Source organism: Notamacropus eugenii, chromosome 2, assembly GCF_028372415.1.
Source record: "Notamacropus eugenii isolate mMacEug1 chromosome 2, mMacEug1.pri_v2, whole genome shotgun sequence".
Taxonomy (NCBI): Eukaryota; Metazoa; Chordata; class Mammalia; order Diprotodontia; family Macropodidae; genus Notamacropus; species Notamacropus eugenii.
Window position 1 is genome coordinate 531665826 of NC_092873.1, and position 27928 is coordinate 531693753.

General features: G+C 44.3%; 1 protein-coding gene and 1 long non-coding RNA gene across 2 annotated transcripts; one reads left to right on the forward strand and one right to left on the reverse strand.

Annotated features, from left to right (window-relative positions):
* Positions 1-1910: 1910 nt before the first annotated feature.
* On the reverse strand, positions 1911-27925 carry ZRANB2 (zinc finger RANBP2-type containing 2). The gene is made up of 10 exons (XM_072649842.1): positions 27699-27925; positions 22665-22717; positions 22468-22576; positions 20835-20917; positions 14822-14898; positions 14160-14294; positions 10067-10236; positions 7509-7595; positions 5402-5560; positions 1911-3978 (listed from the first exon to the last, which is right to left on the reverse strand). The coding sequence occupies exons 1-10, from the start codon at positions 27752-27754 to the stop codon at positions 3915-3917; spliced, it is 993 nt and encodes a 330-aa protein (XP_072505943.1). The 5' UTR covers positions 27755-27925; the 3' UTR covers positions 1911-3914.
* LOC140530321 (uncharacterized) lies at positions 3945-5603 on the forward strand. The gene is made up of 2 exons (XR_011975899.1): positions 3945-4057; positions 5392-5603. It is a non-coding gene; the product is annotated as an uncharacterized lncRNA (long non-coding RNA).
* Positions 27926-27928: the final 3 nt, after the last annotated feature.

The window sequence follows — 27928 nt, forward strand, 5'->3', positions numbered from 1 at the left end:
TAAGAAAGACAAAGGGCCAGTCCAGAAGGCTGGAAGAATTGTAGATAAGAATGAACCATCCCTTGTCCCTCCAATTCTTCGGGTTTTACTCATCTTAGCAGTTTCCTTCCTGATCTCCCTCCATCTTTCTCTCTGGCTCTGGGCATTAGCCTTCTGGGGTCCATTTCCTCATCTCTCAGTCTAGTCTTCCAGGCACCAGGAATCCTGTTTGATTTGTCCAAGATGGAGGCACCTGACTAGTGTTAGCTGCACAGTTTCATTCATCCTCTTCCTTGACTGGCTTTGGAGTCTTCTGGCCCAAGAGCCCGTCCCACCAATCATGGCCTCCTGCCCACAAGCACCTTTAGGTCTATCCACTCTTAGGTTGTCATTGCCCTTAGTCCACTGGCTACATCACCACTACTCTGACGATGGCCTCTTCCAGGTGGTTAGAACTGATGCTAGATGCAATGACCTCCTCATTCTTCAATCTCTTTGACCTCTTCTGCCTGTTCCTATTGGATATTCTCCTCTCTCAGCTCCATGACATCACTATCTCCTGATTTCCCTGTCTTTCTCAATCTCTTTTGATGGGGTCATCCATGACCATCAGTCTGTAATAGCAGCTAAATTTAAGATTTGCAAGGAGCTTCACATGTTCTTTCATTTGATCCCAACAATCCTGTGAGCTAGGTATTCTCATTTTACAGATGAGAAAACTGAGGCTGAATGATTTGCCCAGAGGCACAAAGCTAACAAGTCTCAGAGATAGGACTTGAATTCAAGTCTGCCTAAAAATTCTGAAGTTAGCCAGAGAAACTAAGAGAGGTGCAGAGGACAAATCTTGTGGGCCTAGAAGAGAGCCCATACTAAGGCTGAAGAAGAGAAACTGCATCATCTGTTAGAATGCCAAGTGGGATGCATCATAGAGTACCTAACAGGCCTGGAAAGTAGGGAAAATGTAGGGATTGTCTTTAGTACATTCCATTTCAGACTAAGCACCTAAGAATATTTTCTCCACTTTTTACAGGCCTCTTCTCACAAAGCACTAACCTGATTGAGGATCTTATTTCTTGAGGGGCAGCTAGGCAGTGCAGGTGATAAAGGGCCGAGTCTGGAGCCAGTAAGAGTTCAAATTCAGGCTCAGATACTCACTAGCTGTGTGACCCTGGGGCAAATCACTTAACCCCATTTGCATCAGTTTCTTCAGCTGTAAAATGAGCCAGAGAAAGACAGTATCTTTGTCAAGAAAAAACTAAAGAGGGTCATGAATGGGATGACTAAAAAACTTCATGCTTGGCCTGTCGTGATAACCTCATTGATCTTCCTGCCTTAGGTTGCTCACACTCCTGTCTCACCATGTGACTCCCCATTACCAGAAAATTCTGTTTGGTATTGAAAGCTGTCCATCCAAAGCCAGGCCCAAGTCTCGTAGGCATCTCCCATCTTGTCCTTCTACATCATAGGATGCAGTCAGCACAGCCTCCTTGCAATTTAAGACTGTTCCTCATGCTTGGAATGCCTTCTCACAAACATACTAAAGTTCATCCCATCTTCTGCAGGAAGGAGGCCTTTCCTGGGCCCCAAGGCTACTAGTGCCCACTCCTTTCAGATTTATTGCCTGTTCTGTATAAGTACACATATTCAAGTGGTCTCCTCAATAAGAATGTAAGCTCCTTAAGGGCAAGTCTCCCCCTTCCTATAACATTTCCTTCTATCCCCAGTGCTTAGCACAGTGCCTTGCATAAAGTCAAATGCATGTCCACGGAATCAAAATATGATAGCATGTCAAAATGCCCAACAGATTTAGAAGTCTACACACAGGATTAGAAATAATGAACTATTAAAATGTGAGTGAACTGAAAAAGAAACATTAGTTCAGAGCTTGGGATTCTGTATTTTATTTTAACAAACACCACTCACTTGGCTGCTTGATTCACAAGCTTTATTTACATTTGTCTACAGCATCATTTCTTAATGAAACAAACTAGTACAGTTTTAGTGAAACTAAAGAAAATCATAATCAGCAGAATTTTCTGTAATCTACCATTTGCTAAATTCATAAACTTGTATTTGCTAAGTACAGCAAAAGGTAAGTATACAAAACACAATAAGAAACCAATGGTAACATGGAGCTTCCAGATCATCTGATCTTCACAATTTAGAAGGTAAGACTTTCAAGAAGTCAGAGGCACAATTACAAGATACTAAGTGTTCTTGTGCAACCTACAACTACATTGAGCAAAGAAAAGTGTGTGTAGTATATACACGTACGTATGTGTGTGTGTAAGCATGAATGTATGTATGTAAGAAATTGTGGCGAATTTCAATTCTTTGCCAAAAAGATTATCAAAATATTTCTACTTAAAACATTTTGCTTTCATTTTTAGATCAGTCCAAGAGAAAATTAAAACTAGTTTATTTTGAAATCAAGAATGTAATATTTTGCTCTGGTTGCCTCCGTTTGTTAATTATTATTTCTGCTCCATACTTTTGAGTTTCCTCGTTCAAATGACCAAGACTGTTCCTTTATCTTTTCTCAATAACAGAAAGGCACCAAACTGAAACGGTAATTTCCTTCCATATACTTACCTTGAACTGCCACTCGAAGGAACTGTTAAAGAGAAACCCCCCTCCCTCTTCAACCAGAAGGCAGACTCAATGGAGTTCCAGAGACCAGATTTTGATACAGAAATCAAACAAAATTCTTGAAAGCATTTTAAGCCATAGATAATTTCAAGTGAATGGGACAATGACAATTTCCTGTTACATCATATAGGAACATTCGTTTCTCCTTCAGAAGTAAATTTCATGCAGTGTTTAAGAATAGTGAAAATAAATCTGAGCCCATGGCTAATGCCACCTGAGTGCAGACATCACACTGACTGGCTAGCCTTCTAACATACACTCTTTTCACACAAAAGAAGTTCTATTTCCCACGTGGTTTCTCCTTTTCCTCTTCCTTAAAGGAGTCTCAGATTTTTAGTCCTGTTTACCCAATTATATATGGATTTTCAGGAACATGTCCCATCCAAGCTCTTTTAAAAAAGCAAAACCAAAGCAAAACAACATCCCCCCCCCCCCCCCAAAAAAAAAGAAAAGAAAAAAAGAGCTTACGTTCACCACTGTAAATCAGTATTAATCAATATTGGAAATGTTAACATGGCCAAAAGGTCATATTGAGGAAATTTCTGCCTTAAACAGTTGTGCCAAAGGTATCAACACACAAGAGATAAATAAACTCTTATCAGACTGAGTGCTTAGCCCCCCAAATTAATTCAGGGAGAAACAAGCCATCTTCTCTGGTAACTTAGAAAGGGCCTGAACATTGTGTTAGGATGCAGTTTTGAGGAAAAGTAAGAAAAGGAAAAACAAAGCCACAGTGGTCTCTAGACATCATGGTTCAGTTCTCATAGATTTCTACAATTGACTGTTCTTAAGCATAATCTTAAACTGAGTCACTCTGACAAGGGTGACTATGTGAAGACTTATTTATCTCCCAAACTTGTGGGATAGCCTGTTTCCACCTACTTCCCCACAGTTACTGGCGGTCTACCCAAAGTTCAGGAAGCCTCAGGGACTTTTACTGACTCAAACCCAAAGTCGGCAGATTCTTTACCATCAGGAAATATTTGGAAATGAAGAACAACATGGTCATACTAGAAAACAAAGTTCTCTGGCAAATTAGAGAAAACACAGAATTTTAAATAATAGAACGATAAACATGTAACAACTACTGGGGGGGGATTATGGCTTAAAATGCTAAATATGATCTTAGTTTCCAGAATGAACACAGCTGAAGTTTTCCAGAAAGCAACGACAGACATGCACCTCTACTAGCAGATTGAGCACTTCTGACCAAGTAAGACACCAAACTTCTTAAAAATATGCTTCATGCACTGTACTGGAATTTTTTAGGTGTAAATTTTAATACATTATTTCTTTTTAGAGCTTGAACGGGAACCCGAATGGGATGATCCAGACGATGACCTGCGGCGCCTGGAAGATAAAAATGGAGAAAGCGTGCGAAGCATTGAGTGGGCGCTGACCAAGAGCAAGCATACCAAACACCTTGATGGTACAGGGGGGCTTACTCTAAAACTGGGACTGGGTCAAGAGTAGGTAGAATTCGGGCTTTCAGTCTGTGCTATTACCAGTATAATCTGAATTTACAGTTTCAGGAATAAAAAATGAAAAATAAAGATTCCATCTCAAAATATAGCCAGCTCTCAATTATTTAGAACAAAGAAAGAAAGCCCCTCTTCTTCAGGATGCCCTCCGAGAATCCCTGCCCACTCAGACTCATTTAATTTCTAGGGCAATGTGAGTTATAGATAACAGCTATCACTATGTCTTCAGTGAGGCTTGGTCTTGTCTTCTAAAACATAGCCTTATCCCTTGAATTTTCTGGAGTGTAGGATTATAAGCTGCTGAGAAGGATGATGCTCCTAGGATTCATGTGCTCAAGCTACCTAGCATCCTGTGGGGATGCTTATCTTCTACTTTCACTCAAGTCTGACCTGACTGATGGACTGGCTCGGGAGGCTGATGGGGCAGCAAACAACATGGCCTAAAGCCGCGGGGTAGAATGAGAAGTAGAAGGCAGGAGAAGCAAATAAAACCTTCTGCCAGGCCAAATACAGAACAGCAAAGAGAAAGCAGAGTGGGTATGGCAGCCCTAGGCTTGAGGGTAGTCCCAGCAAGCAGTCTGAGTGTGAGCTGCCTCTGCATGCACTGGGGCATGGAAAGTCTGCCATCAGGAGGGAACTGAAGGGGACTGAAAAGCGAATCACCCAACTTCATTGCCACAGGCTCCAAGGAGGCAGATGGGGGAATCCCCCAGCCCAGAGGACAACTGTCAACATTCTCTAACAGGAATAATGCAGACGGTGACTGGGGAGGAGGAGGAGGTGGTCAGAAGACAAGGGGAAGAAAGCATCAGGTCTCTTGGGGGATGGGCCTCCTCTGAGCCACATCCTCATCCATCTCTAGAGTGGCCAGGGGCTTGGTGGACAGACAGCTTTAGGCTTCAGACAGGCAATACCAAACTAGAGCTAAACTCCTGCGTTAATACTCCAAAGAGATTAATTAGCCTCTTCCTTTCACTTACTTAATGAAAGAAGGGCTAAGAAATAGTGACGAAAAATAAACAAGAACTAAAGACAAAGTGGGATGGAGACAAAATCCGTACCGGAATAACTGGGAGTTGGCTATAGTACTAATGCCTAAACATTTAGAAATGTCCATCAATGGGCAATTTGGCCTCTATCCCTCCTAGACGACAAGACTGGGTTTAAAACAAAACAGCATCATTTTAAAGTTGGAAAAGAAGGTGACTCCAATTCAGCCCTTTCCCAAGCCTTTAACGTAAATGTGTTCCACACTCAAATACACCCATTCTTATTTCTACAGAAACCCAAACCTTTCGGGTGACCGTGATCTGGTGCGCCTTTTTTTTCGATCACCGGGTGAAGAAGATCTAGAACGGCTTCGTTTTCTGCCTCTCTCAGGAGATGATGAGGAACTTGAATAAGATCTTTTTCGTGGGGAGGAAGACCCCCTGTGGGACCTGGAGCTGGATCTTTATTGATTGAGAAATAAATTAAACATGGAATTAAATGACAGAGCCAAGAACCCCATTATTTAGCTATCAGATCCAAGACTGATCACAAGTCTACAGTCTCCTAATGCAAACATACTTACTGCTTCCTCAATAGAAGACTCTGGTTCACCCATGAAAATAAGCTAATATTTAATGCCAGGGTTTTAAAACTTGCACCTTTTCCTGAACTACAAATATGATGCATTCTCGATTATTTTCTATTTGCATCAGACTAAATCTTTTCTTTAAGTCATACAAAAAAGGGAAGCAAAGGGGGCATGGAGAGCACAATGTACACGACAATGAAACATGTAATTGTGCACTTTAAAATTAAACTTTCCCATTGAAGAAAAGCAAAAACATCAAAATACCTTAAAAACAACTTCCTGAGGATAAGAAAATTATTAAATCCATTTGAAATTAGGCAACTTAACACAAGTTGCAATTGAGAAAGCAGGGATGGCAGTGGGAGAGAAGAGGGGAGGGAAGGAGAAAGAAACAGCAAATGTGTCAGATCAGCATATACTTAAATGAAAACATAACCAATAATTTACTAAAACTGGTTTAAACATTTACAAATCTCATTCAAGAAACACTATTCATGAAACATGACGTGTTGACATTCACATGTTTTACTCAGGGGAAAAAGTACATATTTTTAAGTGTAATGACTATCTTCATTCTCACTTACATAATTATGGCTGAAGCATTTAGCTCAAACATCCCAAAAAATTCACCTTTGGGCTGAGATTAAGAATAAAAAGCCCAAAAGGAGAATTCTTTGGAAAGTTGTGAGCAAGCAAAAATGTGAGGGGAAGGAGGCTGCTCCACTGTAAACTGGGGGGCGGCAGCACTCGCTTGCTAAGTGGGGGCCCTCCAAACCCAGGCAAGCCCTCACAAGCCAAGAGGACTCGATGGAGCTACGGCGCCCAGGCATGGGACTCCCAGCTGTTCTGATGGCCGTAATGCCTCAGGGAACTCTAGGAAAGACTAATGCCTTGGGTGGCTTCTCGGTTTGAGCACTTATTTTGCCAAAAAAGAAAAAACAGCCTATGTTGTTAAGATCTGATTGGGGTGTTTTAGATTCTCAAAATTGTCTTCTATTTCTTGCTAAGGGCCTCTGTAAGGCAGGTCTCAATAAATTATCTAAACAAATTAAAAAAAACAAAACACTGCAGCTCTAGACTTCACTTGATTTCTGCACAAACAAAGTTTAGGACATTGTTTCATTTCCTTCTCCCCCCATCCCCACCCCCAGTTTTCACAGTAAAGGCTACTCAATGCACGCTCAACCACCACCAAGGTTCCTTCTAGAGAAGCTGCCAACTCTACAATGTGTCCTGGGCAGACATTGGATGGAGAGCTGATATCTACTGCTCTGAGACCCAAACTATTTTAGGTGAAATGTCCTGGACAGTGGAATATTCCAGTGGCATTCTAGGTGAAGCCGAAAAGAGAAGGCAGATGATAAAGGGGTCTTAAAAATGTCTCAAAAGGCAGGCAGTTTGGATTTCACTGGAATTACAATAGAGGGGAACTATTACTGGTCCAGATGGCATTTCTGGGCTAAGCATTAGGGGGTAGCCCTTTCCTTGCTCTGGCCAGGAGGCATGAAATCATTCATCTTCTTAAGAGCTGCTAGCACATTCGTGCCATTGCTGCGTTGCGGGCTGAATGAGAGCTTCAAATTGGATCCTACCACCAACATAACAAATTTAATCATGGGAATGTCTTGGCACACTGCTCGCAATGGAAACATTTCAGGGTGAGAAAATTAAGCTGAGGCAAGAGCATTAGTTTTCTAATGCTAACATAAAACTGACAAGTAAAAGCAAAACAAAGTTGTCAAAGCAGCAGCAGCAGCCACGCCCTCGGGGTGCCTTTTGATTTCCTCTCTGCAGGGCAGAGCGAATGCTACCTCATTCACCTGGATTTCGACCCACGAGATCTCGAGAGTTCTCTGGAACTGGACCGAGACCTTGACCGGGAACTGGAAGAGCTTCCTGAACGGGACCTGGAACAACACGGAAGGGTTTTTCCAGTATCATGTAAGCAAGTCTTGGGCTATGAAGATGCACACAACATCTGACTTTCATGCAACAAGACAAGGATCTGGGACACACATTATCAGGACAAGTATTAACAAGGACTTTTTCCTCGTATGTCTTTGGCAGAGCTTACAAGGACTTGGGAACCATCACCAATATCCTAGTTATTTTCAAATTTTATAAAAAAAAGTCACTTCCTAAAAATGAACAAAAAATATCAACTTTATTCAAAATTCCTTGAAACTCTCTAAGAACATAGAAGGACGTCACTACCACTGATATAACAAGAAAAGAGTGTTTTTCTGAGTTTGTGGTTAAAAATTCAGTTTCACCTTCATTTACATTGAGTCAAACTGGGGGCCTGCACTTGTAGGGATTTCCACTGTCTTTCCACTTTTCTTTAGCACTCAGCTGATGCTACTTTTAGGTTGACTCATTTCTATTTCTAGTTAGTAAGAAGATGTTAACAGGCTGGTCTATTTTCCACTATTTGAATGTTTCAACAAGATTACCTATTGAAACACTCAGTGGAGAGAAAGTGAATCAAGTCCATCGGAAGTGGGAGAGAATGGAAGGGCATCCATTTAAGCCAGCTTTGGTTTCAGGTGCCTTTAACAGAGGATATTAGGAAATGGCAAGGCCACACATTTGTATTAAAACATATTTTTAACCTACCACCTCAAAACAAGTTTTCTAATTTATGTCAAAGAATAAGACCTGAAGAAATATTTCTGTGATCTTAAAAACAAAACTTAACAAATCTTTTTTTCTTTAAGAATGCTTTCAGTTTTATTAGTGTTTGAAAAAGAACATATAATATTATATTCCTTATATGCCACTATAACTTATTATCTACATCATTACTTCATAAAGCATACCAAGTTAATTTGAAACAAATGGTATAAACTTAGAGCACTGATGATTTTCTACCTGCGGTTTTCTTTTCAATCATAGAATTTAAATACTTCAGGGAATGACTATGGATAAATCCACAATACCCAAGTGAAATCCACTCAGTCATGCAATGGTCTCACTGTACCTAGGTGTCACAAAATACAAGTTATACTCAGGTATACAAAGATTTCAACAGGAAGGACCAACTAGAAGAAACTAGAGAAAAAGAAGGAAACAGACTTCTGGTTTTTACCAACCCACTTTTCTGCAGGTAAGCTAAGTTTCACATCTAATTGTTATGTGGAGGCAACAAGTGTACAACTTATAACACAAGTACACCAAAAAGAATAGTTCCATTCCAAGTACTGGAGAGTCAAATAATGACAGGAATCTGAAGGAACAGCCACAAAAGAAATTCTAACTGCTCTAAGATTAGTTACAATTAAAAAATAAAAATTTTAACTCAGTTCTGATCCACCCTCCATCAGATCAACACACCAGTGGTAAAGTCATGGATGTCTGCTGTCCTTCAAGTAATCTGCAGTGAATCACTGAGAGCTTCAGAAACATTAACAGAGGCCTCTCCAGAGACACAGACAGACAGACACTAATGACAGGAGACATCACTCCTCCACGTCTCAGCAGCTTAAATCTGATCTTTTCATCATTTTCCAGAATGTTAAGAAACATCAGCACCAAAGTTAAAAAGCATTCTTTTATAGCAACGGCTTCATTCAAGAGCCTTGTTCCATCCTCAGAAAGAGGCTTAAAAAAAAAAAAAAAAGGGGGGGGGAGTAAGCATTTACCCAGTGCCTGCTATGTGCCAGGCACTGTGTTAAATGCTGGGAATACTAGCAACATCACCAACTAACATTTAGACAGCACTCACTGCTGCGTGCCAGCCTCTGTGCTTATTATCTCATTTGATCCTCACAACAACCCTGGGGAAGTGCTAGGATTATCCTCATTTTATAGATGGGGAAACTGAGGCAGACCGAGTTTGAGTCTTACCCAGGATCACATAGCGAATAAGTGTCTGAGACCAGATTCAAACTCAGGTCTTTCTGAATGACTCTAGAAGCAGAGCTTTACCCCCTGCACCCTCTGGCAGCCTAAAAACAAAACACGTCTCTTCTCTCTTCATGGTCATCAACTTAATGTTTCTTCACAATCAGAGAACAAAAAGGCCAAATGTGTCTCACATATTAATTAATAAGAGTATATATATATGTGACTACGTGTTGGTTAAAGCTGAACGCATTCAGTATTTTATTTGGACTCTTCCCAGCTAAAATATGCAACACCTTAAAAGGAAGCTTCATTTGAAATCTTAATTTTGGAGAAGGGTTGTATAAAAACCACATTAACAGATTAAAAAGTTAAGTTCAAGAAATGCATTATCTAAAGGAAATCACTTGTTATCAAAGATGAATTCTTTAAAATAAAGTTGAAACGTTAATTCAATCAAGGAAAACCAAAATGAAATAAAGAAGTTAGATACTGACATTTTGCCTGGTGTTACCCTTGACCTGTACCCGTTTACCTGGACCTAGACCTTGAGCTCGAGTGGGAGGATGAGCGTGAGGAAGATCGAGAGGGGGAAGATCGAGACTTGGAGCGACTTCTTCTGTGGGATTTCTTTTTACTGCCGTCCTCCTCTTCACTGGCATCAAGATTGTATTTTGATAGATCTGCATCATCTTCATCCTCATCCTAATGAAAATATATCCATCAGAATCCATGAGATTTAGGAATCTAGGCACGTAATGAAAACTCTGTCCTCTGCGTCTGGCACAAGCTGCTTAGAGACAAATCTATTATTTACCTCAGCAGGCTGGTTCAGAGGGAAAAACATCCACAAGGCAGCTTCCCCGGCTAATGGAAAAATCACTCGGAAGCCATTTCTACACAGAATTGATAATATCAGGACAAAAGAGAGCTTCCCCAGGAAGCTTAAAAGGAGGGTACAAAGTTCAATTTCAGGGTCTGATCCTTCAAAGACAACTAGAGACATGTCCATGAAGGGATAAGATGTCTTCCCGGTAACCAGGGTCAGGGACAACCTCGGACAAGCTCAGCAGGGGACAGAATTAAGGGACGCTGCCTCCATTCCTCCCAGAAATCCTCCCAGTCTGGTCAGTTGTTGTTGTTACTGAGAATGAAAGACCCACTCCCTTCTAACTTGAGCACTGTAAGTAAGATAAGAGTTTCCTGGCTTCTGAGGGGAGCCCCCCACTATCTCCATTTTCATGATCTTCACTGGGAACTAAGTGGGTTACCTCAATTTGCTGTTCTTCATGAACCCACCTGGCAAAGACGCCGATGGAGTTGGCCATTCCCTTCTCCGGCTTAAGTGACCTGCCCAAGGTCACACAGGAGGAAGCATCTAAGCCTGGATTTGAACTCAGGTCTTTCTGACTCCACTGCCCTACCAAGCTGTTTTATTCCCATTTTACAGATGAGAAAAAGGAGGCAGGCAATAGTTAAGTGACTTGTCTAGGATCACAAAGCTGGTCAGTGTCCGAGTCTGGAATTGCACTCCTGTCTCTGTCTACTGAATATCCTTAAGTCTGATGCACAGGTAAGGTTTTCTATTCCAGGAAGATCAAGGACCTTAGATTAGGATACTATGTCAAAAGAGCAAGGAAAAAAAATCTTTAGAGCTCTCTGCTTCCTGTCTAAGTGGAGGTTCCACATTATCTTCAAATGTCACAGTCAGCCAGGAGGTAGCCTGGGGTGCAGGAATTCTCTGCAAAGATCAACAGGTGGGTCCCAATACCCATGGGTGAAGCAAAGCCAATCTTTGTAGGCCTGTGCCAGGTCCAGCTGGTGGTGTGGGCATATTTCATGCCTCCCTATTTCCACCAGGGTCCAGGGAGACACAATTGGCATGGGGTTCTGGGAGAGTATAACATTCCATCAAATGTGAAAAAGGGGATTGTGAGAGAGAGAGAGTATGTGTGTTGTGGGGTGGGGATGCAGAAATTCAGGTGGAGAATACTGAGTGGAACAAAAACAACAATGGAAAAAGGGCAGAAACAGGAAAGAGCTAAGTTCAGGAAACATTGCCAGCCTGGGTGGTGTAGCTATTCTGTTCTGGAGGAGGGGCAGGGGCTTCAGTGTCCACTACAGCTCCTTCAGTCTCAAGTTATGTTGAAACTCCATCCATTCAAAAAGTGTGAGAATCAGTAAGTGGGAATTCTATTTTGGATCTGACTCTCCTAAAAGAAGACTCAGATACTGGAATAAAATTATGATAATCTTGGGGGTTAGGGGGTAGAACCCACCCCTCCCGTTTGTAATGGAGAAGAAAAGGCCATCTGGGAATCATGTGACCTAGATTTGGGGAGATAAGACTTAAAGGGTTTTGAAGAAGGAACAGTAGGATACCATAGCGTTGGCCAAGGAGAGAATTCTAAGGAAGAAACGGTTCTGACAAGGATCCAAAGGACCGCTGTCTATGAAGATCAATGTGAATGCCCCAATCAGCTTCGATAAAAAGTCAGAGAAGCTTGCAGCTAGGCTGGTAACAGAAGAAGGGCAACCTGGGCCTGCAACAACAGTGCCAAGGGTGAAGTCTCAGAAGCTGAGGGGGAGGAATAATAAAAAGGTGCTGCTGTGGGGTGGTTACTAAGAGGCCACATAAAGAAGGCAGGGGTTTAATGAGAATTACACAGCCTCCCTCAGACCAGAAGAAAGACTAAAGACGGCTCATAGGGAGTTAATATCCAAGGTAAGTAAGGCCTTACTTACAGGCACCTTCCTGTGATGGATACCCTTGAGTCACCTGGCCGATGAACACCATCCTCTATTAAAGATCACAATCCCTCCTGCTATGTGCCTGGCAGTGTGCTGAGACCCTCATCACAAGCCTGGGAGGGAGGGGCTTTTACATATGAAGAAACAGAGGCTCAGTGACCAGCCAAGGTCCCACAGTCCAGTCTCCCTGACTCCAGGTCCAGCACTCCTTATCTCATGCTCCACTAGCTACCTCCCTTTTGCAACCAGAGGATGTGACTGCTGAACCACTATCAGGAATACTGAAAAGATCCCAGAAAATGGAAGTACCATAGGACTGGAGAAAGACAAATGATGTCTCAACCTTTAATGAGGGGAAAAGAACAGAAATCTGCAAAACACAGATTAGCGAGTTTGACTTGGACACCTGAGCAAATTCTTGACCGGACCATGAAAGAAACAATGAACTGTCTAGAAAAGGAAACGGTGACCTCAAGAACAGGTGATGACTGAACAACTTCATGCCCCCCTTCAAGTTACTAAACCCGGCCCAGGGACGCTCCAGGTTTTCATAAAGCACAAGAGCACTTCTCTTTTGGAGCAACCAGGTGGTCCCAACGTCTGCATTCCAAAAATGTCATCCTGAAGGGGGGTGCGATGATGACTGGGGGGCCAGTAGCTCAAAAGAGCCCCGGATGACCACCTTCTCAAACCTACAGACCCTCCTGCATTGCACTGGATGAGTCAGGCTGCAGAAGAGCATCGGCTTGGAGGACGAAGCCTGTGCTAGAGCATTAAGGGGAGTTCTCAGAAATGGAGGTGTTCAAGAGTCAAACCCTCCAGTTCAAAGAAGTCCATACCAAACCCCACAAGTACAAGATAGGCAAATGCAGGTGAGGCACGTGAGGGATAGGCAGTCCTCTGAGAGATGCAAAGGCCTAAGTGGAGCTGGGACATGGCGGTCAGAGAGGCCAAGCTTCCAGGAATGGGGGGTGGCTCTGATCCCTCCAGACTCCATTATGGAAGCCTTATTTTTCTTCTGGGTACCATCTCTCATCAATAATGATTACCTACTGAGTGCCCAGGGAGAACACCAGGCTGACAGTGAAAGGCTCTTGGCTCATGCCAAATGTGACTGGGCCATTCCCCAGCAGAAGATTAAGAGAAATGATGTCTGTTTTCTACTTTCTGAAGGGCTCTCATGTGGAGGATGGATCAAACTTGTTTTCCTCCTAAGCAGATGGCAGAACCCGGAGCAAGCAACAGGTGCAAAGAGGCAAAGTCAGGTTTTATGCCAGGAGACACTTCCTCACAATTAGAGCTAGTCTGGAGGAGGCCTGGCAGGAAAGAATGCATACATTCAACAAGCACTCAGAGAAGTTACCATTGGTGTGAAGATGGGCGAACCTTAAAGGAGCGGAAGACAGAAACAAACTTAGATCTGAAATAATATCAAACTGACCCCCGTGGAATGGACAAGGACCTACTGCCAGACCAAAGGTGGATGAGCCGCATGCCAAGACATTGCCTGCCAATGCTAAAACTGCACAACTCTGTGAACAGCATTTAGTTAAAAAGAGAATGGGTGGCCTTGAGGCCAGAGCTTCCCCCCATTCAAGGAGAGAATGGATGACCCCCTAATCACTTGCCAGAAGGATTAGGGAGTGGTGAAAAAGGACATTTGAAGTCCCTTTCAATTCTGGAAACCTATGATTTTGTAAGTTTAAAATCCAACTTTGCCACTCAGTTATTCTTGTAACCAGGGATAAATTACTTTAAAATGTACGAAAATGAATGACTTGCCTCTGAGAGTGATTGTGGAAGAGTGTTTTATAAAAATGAGATGTGGCTAGTTCCATACTAGCTGGGAAATAATGCTGAAAAAAGAACATTGTTACCTCATCCAACTTATATTTGGATAGATCTTCATCCTCATCCTCCTCTTCTCCTTCTGATTCTTTATCTTCAACTTCCTTTAAGATTGAGGCAGGACCAACTGCTTTCCCTCTATACTTTTTCTTTTTACGACCAAACTAAATAGAGAAAAACAGAATTCCTTAAGAGAATCTCTCCCTAGTCAACTAGAAACATGTCTGTTTTTGATTCTAACAAAAATTACATTCTGGACAACTACAATATTAAATCCCCCCACCCGTAATACTAAAAACATATTCTTGTTGTTTTCAGTTGTGTCTTATTCTCTGGGACCCCACTTGAGATTTTCTTGGCAAAGATACTGGAGTGGTTTGCCCTTTCCTTCTTCAGCTCATTTGACAGATGAGGAAACTGAGGCCACCAGGGTTGTGACTCGCCCAGAGTCACACAGCTAGAAATGTCTGAGGCCAGACTTGAACCCAGGTTGTCCTGCCTCTAGACCGGGTCAAAACACATAAGCTAGTAATACATAATTTTTAATAAGAAGGTACTCAAGTTGGGCAAGAAAGGGAAACGACAGTTTTGTCAAACAAAAATCTAACCCAAATGCCCATTTGCCTTTCTTCGTTCTCCAGACACACTCCTGGAGCCGGACTTTCCTTCCCGTGCTTCCCATTGGATTTACCTCGTCATACTCTCCATCCGATTCTTCCCGTTCAATGTACTCCACATTTTCTCTTTCATTAAAGCCTCCACCGTAGCCTAAAAAAAAAATCACCTAGGTCTTTATCGTGTGTTTATACCTAGAAATACCTTCTGGTTTTGGGCATGAGAGCCATAAGAAATGCCCTCCCTTTCGCCTTTCCTTCCCCTCTGCCCCAAGAGCCACATCCTGAGCTCTTTGGGGAAACGGTGCTGAACAGCAGCACAGATTGGGCAAGAGCTCGGTGTGTGAAGGCTGCTGAAGTCTGAGAAGATATTATTCACCGATAAATTGGTAAATAAATAACGAAGCTTGTCTTTCCCCACCTCTGTGAGATGGCATCCATCAATCAATTGATTAAGTACTTATAAAGGGCCTACTACATACCAGGTGCTGCACTAGGAACTGAAGATACAATCATCACTCCCCAGGTGGAGACTACCTTCTAAAAGAATAACAGAGAAGAGAAAAAGCAAACCCTTATCTAGAGAAACAAAGGTCAAACTCCTGGAATGGAAGGGGCAGTCATGTCCAATGGGACTGGAAAGGCAGGTGGAGCAGGGCTTGAATTCTGTTTAATTCTAAGGCCATAGGAAGCCAGTGGTGTTCACTGTGTAGGGGAAAGATGGGATCAGGTGGGCATTTAAGGAAAATCACTTGGGAAGCCATGAGGAGAGAAGCAAAAGGAGGCAGAGAATTGAGGAGGAGGACCAAAGGGGAGGCCTTAATAAAGCTCAGGCTAATCTTGTTACAGTAAACCTCATAAATCTGACATACCTTTGTCATACCAGAATTTTGCTGTTAAAGGACTGGGTGAGATCGAGCCTGGGGCTTACAGTGCCCAGGATAACAGACATCAGACCACGAGAGTCTGCTGAGGGCAATTCCCTTAATCCCATCTTACAAATGGCATCTAGGGAGATTCCAGACCTTGCCCAAGGCCACAGAGAGCAGCGGGTTTGGATCTTCATTCCTCTAATGGCAGACTACCACATACAACTTTATATCATCAAGACAACATATACCCTCTAGAAAATGTTGAAAATTGTTAGAACCAGCAACTTTTTAAGGGAACTGAGGCAAAGATTCAGTGACCTGCTCAGAACTCTGGTCTTCCTGACTATAGGCCCAGCCTTCCATCCACTGGGTCACTGAGATGCCTGTGCTACAACACTAAGAAAATGATAAGGCTGAGAAGGGATGAGCAAGATGAAAAAAAGAAACAGCTAAGAATCCAATTCTAGGGTTGGAAGGGACTTTTGAGAGCTGATCAACTGCCTAATGTCACTGATGAAGAAACTGACCCTGAGATCCAAGTAACCTGCCCAAAGTATTCCCTCTCAGAATCCAGGTCTGACTGGATTTCTCTTTCACTAAATACTGTCATTATTTGAGTGGAAAAATGTAAAACACAAGTGTTCCTAGTGAATATATTTTTAATATAATAGCATTATTTTTTTGGTACTGAGGTGACAGTGTTGGATCTGTGATTTACCTGGCACAGGAAGTTCTGAGTCAGTAAACTCTCAGGGGCCATTTGAATCCATCTTTTAACTTCAGACACCAGAGCTGCTTACAGCCCTCACACACTGCCTGGAGGATGTGTCAGTGGGTGCTGCCTGAAGTGTTTTCAATGTAGGAGGGAAGAGATAGAGAAGTGGGGCTGTCACACTGATTACTGTGAACAGCTTCTGCTTCCCTTCATTGCAGGTTAGTCAAGAGTCACCCTCATCCTTTGTCCAGTGACTGAGAACAGTTCATCACTTTACCCATCCTCCGTGCGTGTGTGCAGGATCTGTTGGTGGTGATGATCTGAGGGTTCCAAAGCTGTATGTGTGTGTGTGTGCATGCACTGTACTCCCCAGGTCAGCTTTCTATCCACCATACCAAACTACTTCTCAGAGCAAGTTGTTAGTATATATCTATACGTACTTTCTCTCTGCAGATATAATTTTAAGAATGTAGCTTATGTTTAGGCCAACAGGATATGGCTAAAATTACACGTGTCTACATTCTCTGCAACATTTAGTACACACATTGATGCCAACTTCATCTTTACTAGTTCATACATTCTCAAGTTTATGCAATGCAATGGAATGTTCTCGTAATGACTGCAAATTATATACAGCACATACACAGCAATCATATATATGAATAGCAATATAGACTGTTCTCAGAAAGATTTTATCAACGCACATGTGTAGACTAGGAACGGGCTTTTTCCACTGCCAGGGTAACAATAAACTTGCTGCATTTGGGACTTGTTGGTCCAATAATATTTAACAATAGTGGAACTCCATGAAGGAGTAAAGTGCCAGGTGATTATTAGACTCACAGAAGACCCGACGTTAGAAAAGGCAGCTAACGGGAGAACTGGACTTCATTTCTGAAGAGCATCAAGTAGAAGTTAAGGAAAGCTCTAAGAGATGCACAAAGGAAGTGCAGGACTGCTGCAGGCAGCACAGAGACTCCTCATACATGCCGAGTGTGAAGTAAATGTGCGATGACTTGATTACAGTCTAGTAAACGTGCTAGGATACTTGTGACTTAAGAAAGGTATACCCCTGGCCTGCAGGAAGTAAAGTCATCCTCCCTCCACTCAATGAAGTCAGGTTTCTTCTAAGGAGCCATGTTCAGATCTACAGCTAAAATATACAGTAAGTCTGGAGAATGCCAGAGAGAACGCACAAGACTGTTGAAAGTGAATTCCCATTAAGACAGACAACATTACAAATTCAAAAGTATACTATTTTCCCACAGAAGGCCCATAAATAGAAGACCAATTCTGTGCAATTCCGAGTAACCAAATCATCATGACCAACAAATCTTGCACACACACAAATGGAGGATGGACAAAGGAGGAGGGTAACTCTTGACGTGAATGGGGAGCAGAAGCGATTCACAGTAATCAATGTGACAATCCCACCTCCCCTACTGTACTGGAAACCCTTCACAAAAGGGTCACAAAACATTCTCCAGGCTCCGGACAACCAACAAATAAAGACGAGAACTAACTCCATGTTTAATTGTAGATGACACAAAGAAAAACGTGACGACAGCTATCCTGAAGGAGTTTACAGTAGAGTTGTTAATTCTGTGACAGAATACAGAGAGCTGAATCAGACGAGACAGAACAGAATGGACCTGCCAGTTAAGGGAAACATCAGCTGATCCAGAGTCATTTCATGCAAGAGGCAAATCAGAATGGATCCTTGAAAGACAAGCAGGATATAAAGCACCTTGATGGAGAGAAGGTGGCAGGAGAACATTCTAAACCAGAATAGTCAAGTCTTTGGGGAAAAGGGAGACTTCCAATGAATGAACACTGAGATACAGAAGCCCAGAAAGTCAAAAGACAGCTTTCAAGCACAGAGGGACAGGTCAAAAAGTAAAAGAAGAAAATCCAAGCCATCTCCCACCAGGCTTGTTGCCTCACTCCTGACACTCTATAGCTTATCAATGCCTTTCAGAAAACTTGGTTCTCAGAAGCCACTGGGTATTCCAGAAGTGATCTGACCATGACAAAATGCCTGACCACTGACTCCCTAAACGTGTACACTAAGCACCTAATGCAGGTGAAGATCCTCATGATACTTCTGCTTCCACAACACTGCTGATTTGCCTTCTACTGACACAAGCACACCTCCCAAACTGCCGTCCAGCTATCCTTCTCCCCTAGTCTATTCCCTTCAGATCCCCCTCTCCACAGCAGTTTTTCCAAACCTCCTGTGGCTCCTCCCCCGCCTGCTCAGCTGAGACCCTGGCCTCACATTTTGCAGAAATTTCATAGCCATCAGCCATGAAGAGCTCCTTTTTCTCTTTATCTCCTATCACTCAGATGCCTTCAGCCACTATCTTCTCCTTCACCTGTCACGCGAAGAGGTAGCCCTAACTTTTGGCCTTGTTGAGGCTAATCCCTCTACCTATACAAGCTCTTGTGTTCCTGCCTGCCTTCTCCACTACACTGTTCCTTCACTCATCCCCTCTCTCGCCTTCAATCTCCTAATGGCTAAAAACATGCCCATTTCTCCCCTGTCCTGAAAAAGCCCTCATTTGATCCATCGACCCATGCCAGCCATTCTTCTCTACCTCTCCTCCCTTGGATGAGTAAACTGGAAAAGGCCATGTGCAACTGAGGCTTCCATCTTCCCTTCTCACACTCTCAAATCCCTACAGATGAGTCCAACCTCATCATTCAACTGAAAATGTTCTCTCCGGAAGTGACTAATGCCATAATTAGGCCAAATCTAATAGCCTTTTCCCAAACCTCATCCTTCTTACACTCCCTGAAGCCTTGAACACTGGCTGACCACCCTCTTCTCCCCAGGTATTCATGACACTGTTCTCTCCTGGTTCTCCTCCTGTTCATGGGACCCTTCTTTCTCAGTTTTGTTTGATGGGTCTTCCCCTAGAGCAGAAAGGGCAACCTTTGGCCTTGAGGTCATATGTGGCCCTCTAGGTCCTCAAGTGCTACTCTTTGACTGAATCCAAACTTCATAGAATCCCCTTAATAAAAGGCTGAAGGTTCCCTACCCCTGCCCATGGGAGTCCCCCATGGCTTTGTCCTGGGCTTTCAGTCCTGCTATACTCAGTTGACAAACTACTGGGCTGAGCTAAGAATGCATTTCTACATTTTTAAAATAAAAGTTTTATTGTACTCAAAAATGTCAAAATCATTCTCAAGTGGACCTGTTCTTGACACCATTTTGCTCTTGGATTCAATGATCACCTCTAAGCAGAAGATTCTCAATTCTACCTGTCTTGCCCTAAGTCTTCTGCTGACCTGCAGACCCTATTTCTCCCCAAGGCCCCTCGCTGCCCCTAACTTTTCTGGAGCTCTCTCCCTCCTCCTCATTCTCACCTCCTCCAATCCTCACTAAAGTCTCCCCTTCCCACCCAGTCCTCTTGAATCCTAATACCTTCCCTCTGAGCCTTCCACTTCGGGTTCTGGCACACAGCTGCTTGCGTGCTGTCTCCCTATCAGATTGTTCTTTGAGAAAAGACTTTTGTCTTTCTTTATATCCCTGGTGCTTATCACCTCAGTGCCTGATACATGCCTGACGGGCACACATCAAGACATTCTGGGATTTGGGTTCTAACGTCCAAATCCGACAGCTTGGCTCTTCAGGCCTTTGTTCACATGACACCTGGGCTACAGAACTAGACAGCCCTCCCTCATTCTATCAAATCATTCAAGGTCATTCCTTGAGTCCAGGCCATCCCACAGACCCACCCAAGTGCCTCACCCACACCATTCTAGCTTTTGTAAAAGAACAGCATAAGAGAATTCCCAAGGCCCGTAATAAACAGCCTTCCATCTCGGACTTCATGAACAGTGTTCTCTGGTTCTCTGGGTATTATATTCCATTGGATGGTAACATCTGTGTGGGCACACAATAGATATGTATGGAATATTCTTTCCATCACCATACTCTAATCCCTTAACACTCTGTGCTGGTTTCATTAGCTATGAAATAAACCGAACACTTTCACCACTGATCTTGCTGAGAGGAACAAATGAAAATCACGCACATCCAAAGAGCACTTAGATCAGCAAAGTGGCAGAAATGTCTGCTATCATTTTTATACTAAGATTAAGGTTGTACAGTTGATATAGTCCAGTACAGGGTCACCAAGCCAGAGGATACCATGGCTGAGTTAAACTGCCCTGGTTTACACTGGGTACTCTCAAAGGGACATTTATTTTTCAGAGTACAGTGTACATGGAAACAGGACCTGAGAGTAAACTAGGCCTGTTTTCTGTGCGTGTACTCATTGCTGGGGTTAAATATATCCCAAAGTGGCCGAGTTACTCTCTGGAGTACGGCTCTTGGCATCCACTCTTGCATGTGACTTATGAATTGAAAATAAAATTAGAGGAATGCATAAAAAGGTAAGTGAACCAACTGTTTTTGTCCACAAGAGGAAGAGCATCCCCAAATGCCATCATTCCTTTAAAAATTACCAGTTTTCTTCAAATGTGACTATAACTTACCCGTCCTTTCCTCCAGCTTGGCGTACTTGGGAGTGTTGCACATATTACACTCAGATCTCCTGGCCCAATTCACATTACTGCAGCTTTAGAATGGAGAGACGAGCATATCAGTAGAATGTAGCAGCCCATCAGAAAAGACAGAGAAAACAGAGACAATTAACGACAAAGTGAAATGGAGCTAATGTTCAGCACCATAAAGAATAAGTTATTGAGACAGAAAAGCAAGAACACTGACCTATGACAGACTTGTTTCTGAGTTTTAGACAAGATATGTAAACTTTTTAGCTACTAAAGGATGGAAAAATAATCTCTAAAGTAGATAGAGTGGGGCTATAAAGACATGTCTTTACTTCAGGGAAAAAGTCACCAAATTCCAGGCTGGATAGGAGGATCTCTGAGGGACATCCAATTCTAAGATTCTCTGATATATAATGAATCCAAAATATGGGTTAGTCTCTAAACTCATGCAAATCCATTAAGAACCCCAAACCCCAAGTTTCAAGTGTAGTGTGTGACAGCAATCCCCACACTCAATGCTCCAGCACCCAGTGTATGCTTAAAGACAGTGTAAGAATGGAAAATTGTACTTTGTAGCACCCAAAACATCAGAAACTTATGTCAGCATCTTTTAATTCAAAACACTCGTACTCAAGTTCACAGCGAAATCAAGAATGGAACCTGGGAAATCAACAAGGAATTAAAAACCAATCTCAACATCACTGAAAGAGGCCAAACATGACCAGAGCCCCACTGAACAGCACACCAAGCCAAACACATCTCAGGGGGAAAAAATCATAGGATGTGCAGCTATAAATGCTGTCAGAGATCCTCTAGTTCAACAGCTTCTCACACATGGGGAAAATGGGGTACAAGAGTGCTGGCCTAGGTGGTCAAAGGCTGCCTGGTTTATGGCTGTCAAGCCGAGAGCACTGTCACTCTGTCATACTGCCCCACAAGGGCAAAACTTCTAAAAAGCCAAATTAAACTTCTTAGGATTCCGTCACATAAACAGGAAAATGCTATCAAATCTTTGGATGACAAAAGCAGACGTTCTCTTAAGTACTTAAGACTGTCTAATCATAACATGTTACAACAGAGAAGTAGCCTTGGAGAGTATCTATCCCAGCCTTCACTGGATAATGAAATAGCAGAAGGGAAGCAGAATGACTTAAGATCAAAATGGCAGAACTAGACCAAGCCCAGCTCTCCTGACCCGTAATCAGTCCAGTAATGTTCTATCTACCACACAAGGCTGGGACATGTTTTTATTCAAATTTATTTTGTTACGGTGATTGTGTATGCTTACAGTCAAAAATTAACAGCTGACATGGGGCAAAGAAAAGAGAATTCAAAGGCCTTTTACACAACAGGGAATATGAGTTAACAAGAAAATGACAACAGAACAAAGCCTGAAAAGGATACTCTGGTCAATGAGACATTTAAGGAAATTAGGGTGATTGTTTTTTCCAGAGCATGACAGCTAACATTTTTTAACAGGAGAGAGAGATGGCCTTAAAACTCCATTTAATTCCATGGATATCTGATAAAACTGGCAACACCAGTGATAAGCTCTAATTCTACATACAGATACAGTGGTGAAGTCAAAACAAAAGAGTAATTCCTAAAGACCTACGTTTTACATTGCCAGTCATTAGCACTAAATAGGCCCCGGCTCTTCTCAGCAAGGGTCTTTCCAATTTCAGTTCCACCAGCTTTCATCATTTTAGCTTCAGTTGTTTTTTCTGCAAGTAGAAGAATAAAGATATAAAATGTGAAGAACTAGACAAAACTGTCTACCTGGTCCAGAGGCAATGCTACTTGTATATTTACCTCGACCACACCGGTTACAACTGGTTCTTCTTGCAAAGTTGACGTTTCCACATCTAAAACAAAATAAAGCACACTTCAGAGAAATCCACATTAAACATCCTTTTTACATATATAGTACTACCCTAAGAATCTTCCTAATTATCTTGTGATAAAAAAATAGTGGGGTTTTTTTTTTTTTTTGGTTTCATTTTCAGTTGCGTCCAACTCTTCATGACTCGAGTCATTTGGGTATTTTTTGACAAAGGTACTGGAGTGGTGTGCCATTTCCTTCTTCAGCTCATTTTACAGATGAGTAAAGTAAGGCAAACAGGGTGAGGTAATCTGCCTAAGGTCACACAGCTAGTAAGTGTCTGAGATTAAATCTGACCTTGGGGAGATGTGTTTTCTGACTCCAGGCCTGGTACTTTAATACTGTGCCAGCTGCCTACTAGATTCTATAATATCCTATAAAGCAATAATTATAACTATCTGGTCTTGGAAAAAGAGAAGAAAAATAGATCAATGGATGAGAAAATACGGTCCAAAGTCAGTAAATCAGCAAGTATTTACTATGAGCTAGACCCACCCTGTACTGAGTGCTGAGGATACAAAGACCACATAAAGCATGCAATACACCACAGTAAGCTAAGTGAATAAAGGAACATGGGATTTTTCCATGTATACATGGAGAGCTGGTAAGGCAGAATTCTACTTTCTTGAATCAGTGCTTACCAAGCATTAAACTGAGCTAGATGCTGGGGACACTGACACAAAGGATAAAAGAATCCTTACTCTCAAGGAGTTTACCTTCCAACGAGGGAAATGAGTGCATAGAAAATACATACAAGGTATAAGTATAAAGTGAATGCAAATATAAAGAAAGTGGTCAAACATAACTTAGAGAGATTAAAATACGTGAGTACGTATAAAGCTACTGTCTGACAGGTTCTCGATGTAATAAGGTTAGTGACGTCCACAAGGGTCTGATCTCCCTCCCTCTTTCAGGTCTCTTGAGAAGCTGTCACTGAATGCCCACAAGGCTGTCCCACTTCCTGCACAGCTGCTCTGTTCTGTCCCTTCTTTGTTTTCTACAGCAGACCATGACGGGGAGGGATCAAATGGGGCAGCTCAAGTGCCTCTGAGAAAACAAAAAAGCTTAACCCAAAATCCTGCCCAAGACTTTCCCATCTTCTCTCTGGTTTCACCCTCAAATGCCCCCGGATGCTGTGGCTCAGCTGACTTTCTCGCTGAGCCTTTGGCAAACTTGCTTTCCCTCTGCTGCTTCTCCACACTGAATGAAGTAACCCTTCCATCATCCTCCATAAGATTTTGCAAATACATTTCTATTCCAAGCTGGGGTCGCCCTGGGCAGTTCCCTCTGCTTTCTCAGGAGATTCAATGTTTGCTGGTGAAGACAACTTTATGGTGATTCACTTAAATCCCAAGAAAAAGCGATAATCTGCGCCTGTCTTTTCTTCGCCCACTACCCATTTTTTTTCTGTGTCAGTAGCTTAAGCTGGACAGTGTGGAATTACCTCGGTTGTATGCTAATATAATTTCATTTTTGTTCTTTCTTCTAAATTGGTATTGATTTTGATACCTGCTCCAAAAAATTAGTGTCTGACTATATAACAGAAGGCCAACTTGGAAATGGAAACCAACTATTTCCTGTCAGTTAAAACACAATTTCACTTTGGTGATATTATTTGGAATTCATCTAATACTGCTTTCTTTTTGTCATATTTATGCAATATCAGAGTGACTTTTGTCTCAGTGACAAGCCTTTGGCTTTTTGCATTTTAGTCTTTTAACATCATTTTGCAATTTTTTGTCTGCCTTAATTCAAGTCACTGAATAGTAAAGTTTACATTCACTTGATTTAGAAATCTTCTATCAAGTCTTTCGTAAAATTTCTCCACCTTCTGATTTCTGGAACAGGTGATTTTCAGACAAATGCTTCTCATAAGTACTGTAAGAAGAGGTATCAGATCTCCCATGAAATGATCTTTTCTGAGACAAAACAAGCATAGCACATCTTCTTGCCTATTTAAGGAGAACTTGTGCAACTTCCTTTTGTCTCCTGGTTTCATTTACAAGGAGAATGTAAGGGAAGGACTGATAATAAATTATATTCTAGTAATACATCCAATTACTCATCCTTGGACAAGTGACTCACATTTTCAATACCAACAGCTAAGAAAATGTTCCTAGGATGTCTCCAAACTGAATCCAAAGCATTCTTTTACTCCCCTGGACCATGACTGCCAGTTATTTCAGAAACAGGAGGGGCTCATATATTCCATTTTCCTTTGATTGATGGATTTCCATGATTGAAGAATTAATCGCTAAGTGTTGGGTCTGCTGGTTTCACTGAGCTAGTCCTTGGGAAGCAGTTGGTTGCTTAGGAGGACAAGCAGGAGACATTCTGCTGCTGTACAAAGCCAGGTCTGGACTAGTACTGAATGCAATTCTGGTCAGCTGTCTCAAAATGGACCTGGAAAAGGACACTCACCTGATGAAGGGTGAAAGGGAACTGCTTGCAAAAAGAATCACAGAACAGTAAAACTGTAAGAGGCTACCTACTCCAACTGCCTTATTTTACAGATGATGAAGCTGAGGCCCCCAAAGGCCAAGGAACTGCAAAACTTGGAAGGAGCAGCCAGACTAAAGACAAGTCACTGCCAAAGGGACAGTACCAGCAGCAGCAGCAACTCAGATCCCAGTGGAAGAAACAAGCCTAAGAAAACATGCTTAATCAATCACTGTGATTACGGTTCTGGTAATATCAATTTCCCCTCACTGAATCTCAAATATTAGTACTGAAGGACTGAAGGTCTGAAGTCTGAAAGGTAATTTTTCTATGAATTAAGTATAATAAAACTCTGCTGTAGGATACTGCAATTTACTAAACTGAACACATTTTACTTCAAACCAGCTTGCAGGGCACAGCTCCAGGTCAGCCAGCCGAGCTGGGAGCCCTGCTAGGCACATGGAGAATGCGGGTTAAAACTGGGAGGCAGTAAAACACTCCCAAGGAGCAACATGTTTCTCTACATAGTATTTATTGAAGCTATAAAGCAGGCTACTGCATGCTAGAGAGACTTTCAACAGAAGCCAAAATGAGGATTTTCTGGTTAGCCGGAATTAACTACAAAAATTAATTCCCCAACCATCTCCTTTCCCAAATACTCTATTTCCTTGTACTGATTCACATAGCAGGAAACATACTTGCAGACTCTGTTAAGTCTCAAGGAATATGCAGAGGGCTCAGCAGGGTTTCTTGGGGGCATCTGGGGGTCTACCCTAGGTCTTCTGAAGTAGACACAATAAAGGGCAAGGAGCACTCTGCCCTGGACGGCCTCAGTGTGCAGTGTTCTGCAGCGCCTACTATGTGCAAAGGACTACGCTAGGAACTTAAAAAGATGACCAAAATGTGCTTCATTAGGGGCGCCCTACATGCTAGGCACTGAGCTAAAAGCCGGGGCTACAAACACAAAAAGTCCAGGAGCCCCTAAATACGGGAGATAACACACAGGCAGAGGGGGCTGAGGGGGGCTGTGCTGGCTTGGGAAGCTCTCAGAGTAACTGGAAGGGGCCCGGGGAGGTGCCCCCTGGCTGCAGCCCCAAGGGAGGATGACCGTTGTCCGTGGCAGGGCCAGCACCTGGAAGGAGGCAGTCTGCGGGCAGCGAAGGCCACAGAAGGAGCCCAGAGGGCCTCCCTGGCACGGGCAGGGTGAGAGGAGGGGACCAGGCCGGGAAGGCACAGCGCAGAGCAGGGGCGTGACCTGCCGCCTGCTGCGGGGTCCCAGCCCCGCGGTAACAGGACCAGACCAAGCTCCGGCAGCTGGCAGCGGGGCAGCAGGGGGCACAGCGCACGGGGCCCAGCCTCAGGCCCTCTCCAGCTGTGTGACCATCTGCCTCATCTCCTCCCTCCAGCATCGTCCCCAAGAGGGAGGCCCGCCTGGACGCAACCAGAACCGAGGACCCCGGGGCAGTCTGGGGGGGGGGGGCTAGGAGAGAAGACCACCGAGAACCGCGCTGGATGGGGGAGGGGAGAGAGGAGGCGGCGGCTGTGGGTCGGACTGGGGGCTCCAAGGGCGGCGCCCCGCACACACGGGGAAGCGTGGAGGGCCCCCCGGCCCCGCTTCGTCAAGGCCCCGCTGTCGCCCCCTAGCGGCGGCGAAGCGCAGAGACGTGGACGCCCCGACATGCTCCGTGGGTCACTGAGAGCTCACGTCCGCTGCACCGGATAAACGGGGGCAGGGGCCTCCGGGGCAAGAGCGCGGGCTCGGGACGTGGGCTCTGGGTTCAAGTCCCGGCTGGGGTCGCCGGACGCCCTCGGGCCAAGGGCTGGGGCGGCGGAACGGGAAAGGCACCCCGCCTTCCTTTTCCCCAAGTTCCGACAGAAATGCAGCAGCAAGCGCTCGGGGAAGGGCCCGACGGCCCCCGTGGATCGCTCAGAGAGGGTCCCCTGCACCCACGCCCCGGGCTGGAGGCCCGCAGGCCGAGGAGGGCACGGGCAGCGGCCAGGGCTGCGGCGTTCACGGGGCCTACTGTGACACGGGAAATGGGGGACGGGGGGAGCAGCCCTGACGCCCCTCGGGCCGATGATGGGCCCGCTCTTTAACCCAAGCCGCCAATCCGGCGGAGGGTCGAGCCGAGGCGGGAGGCCGGGCCCGGGGGTCTGCCGGCCGGGCCCGAAAGGTTTAGGCGAAGCAGCCGCGGCCCCACGAGCCCCTTCTCCGGGAGAGCGGCCCGCGGAGCACACAGCAGGCGCTTAATGCGTGCTGATTCGGAGGACCTGGAAGGCCGAAGAGCCAGCGGCCGCGACGGGTAGGACAATGGAGGGAGAGGGATCCCGAGCCACGTGACCGCTGCGGGGCGGCCGACCCTCGTGCCTCAGTTTCCCCGCCCGTACCACGGGGCCCGCTCCCCGGCCCGGATGGCGTTGGCCCGGCGCCCCCGGGGCCTGCAGGGGCGGGGGGCAGACCGGGCTGGTCCCCGAGGCGCCCACCCGCTCCCTCCCCCCGGCCCGGGCCGCGCCGCCGCACTCACTTCTTATCCGGGCAGATCCAGTCGCCGTCGCTGACTCGGAAGTTCTTGGTGGACATCGTGGCCGCTGCCGCTGCCTCTGTCGTCGCCTTCACCGCCGCTGCTGCCACCTCCACTTCTCCCCCTCCTCTTCCTCGGCCGCCGCCGCTGCGCCAGGACCCCAGGAAGCCGGCCGGGGGCCTGACGCAGCTCCAGGGCTGTCCGCTCCGCGCCTGACTCGAGCTCTCCGCCGC